General features: G+C 24.8%; 1 protein-coding gene across 18 annotated transcripts in view; it reads left to right on the forward strand.

The window, feature by feature from the left end:
* LOC112680806 (coiled-coil domain-containing protein AGAP005037) overlaps positions 1-9617 on the forward strand; it is a 174517-nt gene that overhangs the window by 67907 nt on the left and 96993 nt on the right. For 16 of the 18 annotated variants that reach the window (XR_003148350.1, XM_025551018.1, XM_025551009.1 and 13 more), the window contains 3 exons: positions 1477-1542; positions 5638-5836; positions 8860-9037. Coding sequence is in view for 17 of the 18 variants with exons in the window: in XM_025551018.1 (XP_025406803.1) it covers positions 1477-1542; positions 5638-5836; positions 8860-9037 (443 nt within the window). In the remaining variant the exon portion in view is untranslated. The remainder of the gene's footprint in view (positions 1-1476; positions 1543-5637; positions 5837-8859; positions 9038-9617) is intronic. The other 2 variants (XM_025551019.1, XM_025551010.1) reach the window with 1 other exon arrangement.

Below are 9617 nucleotides of genomic sequence, written 5' to 3' on the forward strand. Positions count from 1 at the left end.
CTGTAAAATAATAAAACAATTGAATATATAGAGAGATTTAATTTATTAGTATATTTTTATCAAAAACATGTTAAAATTTCCGCTAGTTGATCAAATTAATACAATTATTAGGTAATGGATTATTAATTTTTTTCTGCAATACTTAGGAGTTTTATTAAGTATTATAATTCAGATGGTTATTGGGATTAACATTTTTTTACTGCTATATCTCATATAGTTTTATTTAGTAGTATAAATACGAAAACTAAATAGTATTTCATTGTTATTTTAAGTATAGAGTTAAAGAATCGTATTAAACTCTCATAAAATCTTATGAAGGTATAAAAATCATTTTTGTAAGTGTTTAAAATTTTCAATCATGAAACAATTTTTAACTATATAATAGTTTCTAAAAATAAATAAATTATAGCACATTGCTGGTATTTCGAATTTTTCAAGTTAGGCACCATTTTCCATCTTTTTAGAGAACATTAATAATTTTAAGTTTAAAATACGATTACAGAAGAAAAGCGACCTTTTCATTATTAACCTTTTTGATATGATCTGGGATATCGCTTGTGGTTAGATATGTCTGGTTTAAATTACGTTATGTTGCTTAAACAATATCTTTTGTAGTTAATAATTTGAATAGAATTAGATTATACTCGTAATTTTGGTCTGATGTGTTGGACGATGAAATATACGCACGTAAAATTGAATTATGTACTCATATGTCCTATTTTGAAAGTAGTTATAGTTGCCGATGAACAATATTCGCTGTAAAGATCACAAAAATTGTACATCAATTATGAACCAGACCATTATGATTTCGTTTTATGATCATCTTTTCTACATTGTATTTAATCATTTCCATTGTAGACATGATGTATAATTATAGTTATTTTCTATAGCATTTTGAATTTTGTCCGTTTCATAATTTTTATTATTTTTATTTTCTGCCGTATCGTAGCTTATCTATGATCAATACACATAATAATATATAACATAATACCCTTTTAAATGTATGCACAGTATCTATGTTTTCTTTTAACGTGATGGACACAGAACAAATTAATATACATTATGTCCAATGAATGATTAAAAATCAACAGTTTAAACCATTCAATCGTGATACCAGCATTCAATTAAATAATTAAATACTGATTTGATTTTTAATTTAAGAATTTATTAGCTTACTAAATCAATTTTAAGCTACTATTTGACATAAAGCAATTTATTAACTGCTAATGCGTTTTATCTGGATTTTTATAAAATGCTCACAAGAAGGTCATTGAATTGAGAAGTTTTGAACAAAATTCGAATTTTGTTTGACTTCCTATGTCAGAACAAAATCAAATGCCCTCGTTTTCAATTATAACTGAAAATAATCACTGTCCGTTTATAATTCATAACTCATACCTGTATTGTATAATGATTGTATAACAACATTTATATTAACCTAAAAACTGTGAGCTGTGGTAATTTATGTCTTGTAAGGTGACCCGATGTTGAATGATGAAATGGCTTTCCATAATATGATGACTCACTCACGGCAAAGTTTAGGTGAGACATAGTTTAATATGCATAATGTTTGGTAAAAATAAATGTCAAAAAAAAAAAAAAAACAATAATCACACATTTTAATGTTAGCTTTTGTTTATCAGGCACAAAAACGACTTTTTTTTTTAAATGTTTTATTTGTTTCGATCCTTTATAACGTCGTCTTATAGTTATTGCATGCGACAGAAAAGTTCGTTTTGTTTCTTACTATGTGTACTTTTTTTTACGTTCATACATATTCATCTATTATTTATGCTAAAAATCATTATATATCAACTTGAATGATTTAAACGCATAAATAATGTGAATACATGGTATGACAAAAATATGTAGTTATATATGATCACACGAGTGTTCAATAGTATTATGAATCACGAAAAAATGTGATAAAATACTTCTGCACATATAAAAAAATTATTTTTTTTTTTTTGTTTAGAGAACTTTCACTGTATAACTTTTGTGTATTGTAATATCCATAAATCCGATAAATTCGATGTGCACGTTTATCCTTTAATTTTTAATCTCAAAATTAGCCAAAGTTAAATAATTTTTTTACATTTTCTGTATAAAAATCTATCGGAGAATGTTTAATGACAGTGGCGCTGATCTATGTGTCTTATGATATTTTATAAAATTTATATCTGAGTATAACTGCAATAAATACTCAGTATACATAATTATAATTGTAATTTTAAAACAGTCTTATATTATAAATTCAAATTGCTATATTTTGTAGATCCTAGTTCCTATGTACTCTTGTCCATCAAGGGACCACCCACATAAATTAGGAATTACATTCGCAATTTCTACACATAAGGATCAGCACCACTGTTTAATGAACATAATTATATCTTAAAAATAATATGTTATTAAATTTTAATTATTTTATTCAACCAAGTTTTAATGAGTTTACTCAAAATCCTGCACGTAACAATTTTGTATATGTTTTCAAAGCAATTAAAGTGTTGTTTATTAAATAATTTAATACACAACTTTAATTTTATTGTATAGTACTCGTACTTCTGATTAAAAACTGTCATGTGATTAACCTTAACTTTATTTTAAATATAGTGATTTGAAATTAAAATATTGTTCAATTTTAAAAACAAATTTATCATTTCATTCAAACGTGGGTATAAAAATATATAATTATAAAGGGCACCGCACAATAGTGTTTAAATTTTAAAATAATAAATAATAATATAATACACTAATTCCATATTACAACGTTATTTTTTAGCACGATAAATATACGCTTATAAAAAGACTATGTATAATTTATAGTATAGTAAAATATAGTATAGTATATACTTTCATACATAAATGCAACATTTTATTATGAGAAATCATATAGTATTCTATAACACAAGTATTTATATAAAATGCTATTTATAATAATATATATATATGTTACCGGTAATATGGATAATCCAGTATTTTGCAAAATATCTAGGCATTATATAAAATGCCAAAAATCACTCGGCAATATACATAATACGAGCTTTGCCTAGGTATTATGTATAATGTCAATCGTGGAGTAGGCAATATAAAGAAAACAAACAAAATTGGGCATAGCCTATTACCAACTAATTTACTTATCGTTTATCATAAATGTGCGTTCACAATTTAACACAATAAAAATTAATATTCTTTTACTACTATAATAATAATTCTGAGATACAATATTGAACGTACTAATAATTTTATTACAATTACATTTTCTTATGTCATTTTGGTGTTGCAACTATGCATACGATTTATATAGTCAAATCTGTATATCAAACTACAACCTTTTTTTAAAAATTTGGCGACTAATAGTTTTTTATCTGATAAATACCAAATATAATAACCTAATAACCAAACTCGCTATACCACCGAACAATGAAGAAGCCCTCAATGAAAAGAACACCAGCAAAATTATTTTATTTCTAACCTAAATCAATTACATCAACAAACTCTAATATTGTAAAAACTATCTTTAGTCTCTAAGTTACAATACCTATAATTTGTTATTTATTCTAATTAATTAATTTTTCTTTTTTCATTTAATCTATCATTTGTATCTAAACTACTTTAGGCTAATAACCTACGATGTTGAAGCCTATTTCTAATTAAAAAAAAAAAATTATAAATAACTAGTACTTATTTTGTTTTCTTAGAATATTTACGATAAGGAATCGGGGTTCAACGAGCGATTGTTGTTTTTATACACAAGATTCATTCCATATAATATACTATATATATATACATTTTGTAGTGTATTATTATGGATAAGATATTAATTTATAATACTCCATTGATTGTCACCCGTGAGTTATACTTTTAACTAATAATATACAATAAAATAACCTAAAATAGTTTTATTTTGTACTTTTGCAGTCGCTACAGTCTACAACACTATTATGCTGATGATGTACTAAAATTTGAGAAATTATTATAAGTTACGGATAACATTCTGTTGTGAACCCGAAATTGAAAAAAAATAAATACCGATATCTGAAATCGAAAATGAAAAAAATTAATATCGATATTCGAAATTAAAATCGAAATTTTTTATTTTGATTTCAAGCACTAATTTAAATAATAGTTATAATATATTAATAGATAAAAATTAAATTGTGTCTGTAATATGAGTAATAATATATAATAATTATAAGAATCTTAATGTAATATAACATATAATAAAATGTTTTGTACTTTGCCTAAAAAAATATTGGTATTTTATAAAATACCTAGGTTATATATAAAATAATATTGAAAATCATATGTTTTATTTCCTTGCCTAAAATGGGTCGGCAATTTGCATAATGCCTTGGTATTTTGCAAAATACCTGAATTATCCATATTGCCGGTAACATATATATATTTTCACGTACTTTAAAGGTTAATCGTAGTAAAGTGTTAACGTATTATTAAACTTGGTTATTCAGCTATAATATTTTTTTATCGTTAAAATTGTGAAATCACATGATCGTGCTATATACAATATCCAAGAAATAGTCCATTGAAAGTACTTATAAAATGTTGGCTTGGTAATCCATTATGCCTAACTTATTTTTTTGGTAATTCTTTGAGTACCTGAATTAATTATTTATTATTTTATAATTCAAAATACTATTCAAAACTGTATTTAAATAACATTTTTTCTACACTTAAAATTATATAAAATAATGAAAAACATTTAAAAAATTAACTTTTTTTTTGCTTATGTGTGTACTTTAATATTATCATAGACAATAAAGAACATATTAATCTTACAAAAATCAGTATCTTATTTTTAATTTAATTTATTGATTTTAAACCAAATATTTAACATCGAGATAAAGGTTTTTACAATGGATTTGATATGTTCTATAGAGCACATCAAAATCTTCTATTGATGTCGAAACAAAAAAAAATATGACATTAAAAACTCATTCGGTGTCTATTAGTTTCTTTAAAATTAAGCAAAATTAATTTAAAATAATGTAAAAGATTAAATAAGTTTAATACTCCAATGATTTTATGAGTATCAATCATTATTTAAAAGCATTTTATTTACAAATAAAATATTAAACAAGTATATAAGTATCACAGTTTTCAGTATAATTATTAAATTTATTTTATTTTTTAAAACTATCAAAACACATAATATTATATGTCTATTAATTTAGTATTATTTTTTTCTATGCGTTTAATTTCGTTAAAAAATTAACGATTTTTTTGTATACATTCTATAAATATCAAGTTTATTTTCACTGATATGTTGTAGTGGATAGTTGAAAAAAAATCAGATTGCAATGAGATAACAATTAATTCCTATCATCCAACCTTTTCTTACTTGTTTTCAACATAGTAATATAGAAACAATTTTTTTCCTCATTTTATTTTATTTTTTCTTGATTTTGTTTTGAAACTGTAGATTTAAAACTTTTTTAAACATAAATAAATCTTGTAATTAAAAATATATGTTTACATAATTCCTCGAACGTGTGCATGCATAATAAACAATTCTAAATATCTTCAAGCTATTCATTGTTTTTTCTTTAAATTTTGTAAAATTGTTTTATTAATTTACTTTTTCTCTTTTTTTTTTTTTTTTTTTTTTTATGAGCATAGGTCTGGTATTTCTGCAATACCGTAGCGAAACAAAAAGAGCATTGTTACCAAATGAAATTACTTCTATTGACACGGTCAAGGCGCTGTTCGTTCGGTCTTTTCCTAAACAGCTCACTATGGAATACATGGACTCATCACTGGTGAAAATCTATATTCACGATTCATCGAAAGATATGTTCTACGAACTAGAAGACCTCAGGTATGGTTATTCATTATATTTAAATAAAAAAAAACAATCCCTAAGAAAATTATTAAGGTTATGGTTTATTAAAATTTAATTATTATAATTGTAAAGTTTATCGGGTTTAAAACTAAAAAAACTACTCTGCGCATTAAAGTTTGTTTCCGAGTGTGACCGAAATTCACTACTACGTATTATTGAACTCTAAGAGAAGATTCGTCCATTTAAATAATACTCCTTTTCACTTTTAATATCATTATTGCAGTCCTATCATTTCCTTTCTTTCTTTCTTAGTTTTATTTTTTATTAATTTCCGTTTTTAAAAGCATTCACTGTTATAAATATTTTATAAGCTTTTTAAAAATTTAAGTTGTAGTTTAAATACTTTACCCGAGAACGTTGTAATACACGTATTGTCGTGTATGAAAGAGTCATTTCATTTGTTGGACTTGGTTAACTTAATGGAAAATTGATTTAATTTAAAAAAAAAGTAAAATAATTTTATAAATTTTGGTTGAAATTGTTGAATTTCAACGTGGTAAATTTAGTGATATTTAAAATTTCTTTTAAATTAACTATTCAATTATGCCACGCTATCCTGCTAGTAGTAAGGGATGATGCCGGAGAAATTTTATCAAATATGAAGACTAGTAAATTATAAAATTATATATTTTATCATTATATTTAAAAATAATACATTCATTAATTTTCTACTAACGTCGATTTCAAACATTATTGTTAACATTATGCGGTTAATAATATTATTCGATATCACATGAAACGTCATTATAAATTTAGTTGCCGTTATTTATGAGAAAACTATGTGTATCGATTGTAAAATACAATATATTATATGACTACATATAATCATTGGTGAATTATAATACTCCAACAAAATTATTTTAGCTATGTGAACTACCTACATAAACGGCTGAATGTCACATTTCGAGCGAATGTAATATGAAGTCTACTGCCGGACATTTTAACTTAAACCAGAACCGTTTAATAGGTTCTATTAATGATTGTTAATGATATTTTTTTTCGCATGAATATAACAACTAGATAAATAAATAGTTAATAACTAACAGATAATGAATTAAATAACTAAATAACTAATAAGAAAAATAATGTTAAAAAAAAAAATCCTCGTAAAAATACTTTATCCGTACATTTACTTTACTATTTAATTTACTTTCGTTTAATATGATTATAGTTATCATAATTAGATAAAATATTGTACTATCCTTTCGATCATCAACCCAAAAATACATTCTCTGACAAATTATTATTATTAAAAAAATTTTAAAACTTAATTATAAAATGTATTGTTATTAATATCTTATGGATGGAAACCATCATGTTAGGGTTTTTATCTGATATTCATATTGTCAATCAAATATGTTTTTACAATTGAGTAAAAGCTAAAAATTATTTATATTTTAAAAAATAAATGTTGCAAATATATTTCTTTGGATTTTAGAGTCTTGTGGGTTTGATAATTTGCTGATTGTGCAGTGATGTTGTGGTAATCTTTTTTTTATACACTTGAGGGAATCTAAAAATGTTATACTATGATTCGTATTAGGAATTTCTAACATTTCTAGTTTTCTTGTAAAATCATGAAAATATGTTGTAAAGAAATTAGTTTTACTTTCACTTATTTAGTTCTGTCCAAAATATTCCAATAAATAAATTCATATTTTCTGTAAATTAAACAATTTCTTTTTGTATTAGACTGTACATAATATTGTACTCTTTCATATTTTCATTTGTTCATATATCTCTTTAAGTTTATTTAGTTAAATAATTCAAACGTTTGTGAATGAGAAACCTTAATAAATTAGTTACTTTTTCTTTTTATGTTGTTAAATAACTATGAATAAAAGGGTTTTAATGTTAAAGTTACCAAACTTTTAGTTTTTCTCGCATTTTCTTAAAACTAATACTATAATGTTTAATTATATAAAAGTAAGAATATTGTTTTGTTTTAATACTTAATTCATAACTATTGATAATTGAACAATATATCTATATAAGTGTTTAATTAATATTTCATCAAATTACAAATATCTATGCAATATGCTATACCTACATGCAAGTATTTTAATTATTTGATGAGGTTAACGTTAAAGCTCTTTTAGATAAAATATTAGGGTAGATGTGTTAGGACTAGTGTTAGAAAACGTTAGATATTTGAAGGATTAGTAGCTTAATAATTAATTTATTTATTTATTTATTTTGTAATGTTGGTGCATTAATATTATTTTGTTTTATAACCTCCAGAGTTAATATTACATGAATTCATTTACATAATGATGATATATTTTATTTATGAAGAATTTAATGAGCTTTGTAGGCCAAAAGTGACTCGTTTATTATTTATGGATATTTATAATTTGAAAATGTTTATAGTAAACATCTTTTCGTTTCTCTCAACACAAAAACGCATCCTCCCTCTTTCACTTACATACTCGTTATATATTTGGCTCATTCTTCACTGCTATTGAAACCTGGTGTCAAAATTAGTCTAAATCGGTTATTGTACCCATTAAGAAATATTTGCAGAAAGGATTGCGTATCAGAAATTTTATAAATCCTATAAGACTATCATAGCCGATACAAGAGTGACTCAATCCTTTAAGCTTTTCCTAAGGAAAATTATAATCGTTCAACAGATAGATGAAGGTGATCGACTGCGTGAAGTTTACAGGACAAAGTATTAGTTGCTCATTACAGCCAAAATGTTGATTTATCCTTTAAACAAATTCCAAAAATCGGTAAACGCAGTTGTTGCCATGATATGTTTGCAAACACCCAGAAAGGAGATATCTACAGTGAGATTATTTGGGTAGACAGATTCAACTATAATACCGATACTTCACGTTTGCGCATTTTACTCCTTTCATCCTCCTCCTCCATTCCAATTTTAAATACAGGTACTCAAGTTTACCAATTATTTGGGTTGTGTTTGTTTATCATGTATAGAAAATGCTGTTTGATTATGTGCAATTTTGTATTTATACTCATCATTTCCTTTGCAGGTCACATCTCAACGATATCCGGGATAGATCAGTGTTGCGACTTTTCGAATCAGCCGAGGGCGGTCCTCTTCCCCAAGGTCTCACAATAGCCGCACCCACGTGGGATCAAGATCAATCGTACTTCAGCGAACCAGAATTTGATTCCGAGTACCAACATCAGCATATACACAAAACCAAGGTTAGTGAAACACTAGCTATGTGGCATTTAAAGTTAAATACATCAGCTATTTTATTTGTTTTATTTATTTTCGTAACATAACTCACCACTTATATTATATTTGATAAAATCGAATTAATGAATAAGCCTCAGAAAATGTATTTATTTCCTCTTTAGTGCTAGGTATTTGCTTATAGAATACTCTTCCATTGCGTCTAAAGCATTAGTTTGAAATCTTAAGAATTCTCACGAAAATGCATATAAAACAAAAATCCCTATAGTGTCGAAAATAATAATGCATAAATAAACTACCGTGTAAGATTTATTCAAACTTAATATTATTTTTTTTTAAAAATTGAAAGTGCAGTGTATTCTTTACTGCAATGGCTTATGCAGATAATATTTAACGTCTTTCCGAAATGTTATTGGATATTATCATAAATTATTGCTATAAAATTAATAATAGATTTCATATAGATTTCAGTCATCGCATATAAGTTAATGATTTCTATACAATTTTTCGAGCTCAATATAGTTGATTTGTATACTAATATAGAAAACTAGTAATGTAGACAGGCTTAAAAATACGTATAGTATTATT

Source organism: Sipha flava, unplaced genomic scaffold (genome assembly GCF_003268045.1).
Source record: "Sipha flava isolate LNK unplaced genomic scaffold, YSA_version1 180_pilon_pilon, whole genome shotgun sequence".
Lineage (NCBI taxonomy): Eukaryota > Metazoa > Arthropoda > Insecta > Hemiptera > Aphididae > Sipha > Sipha flava.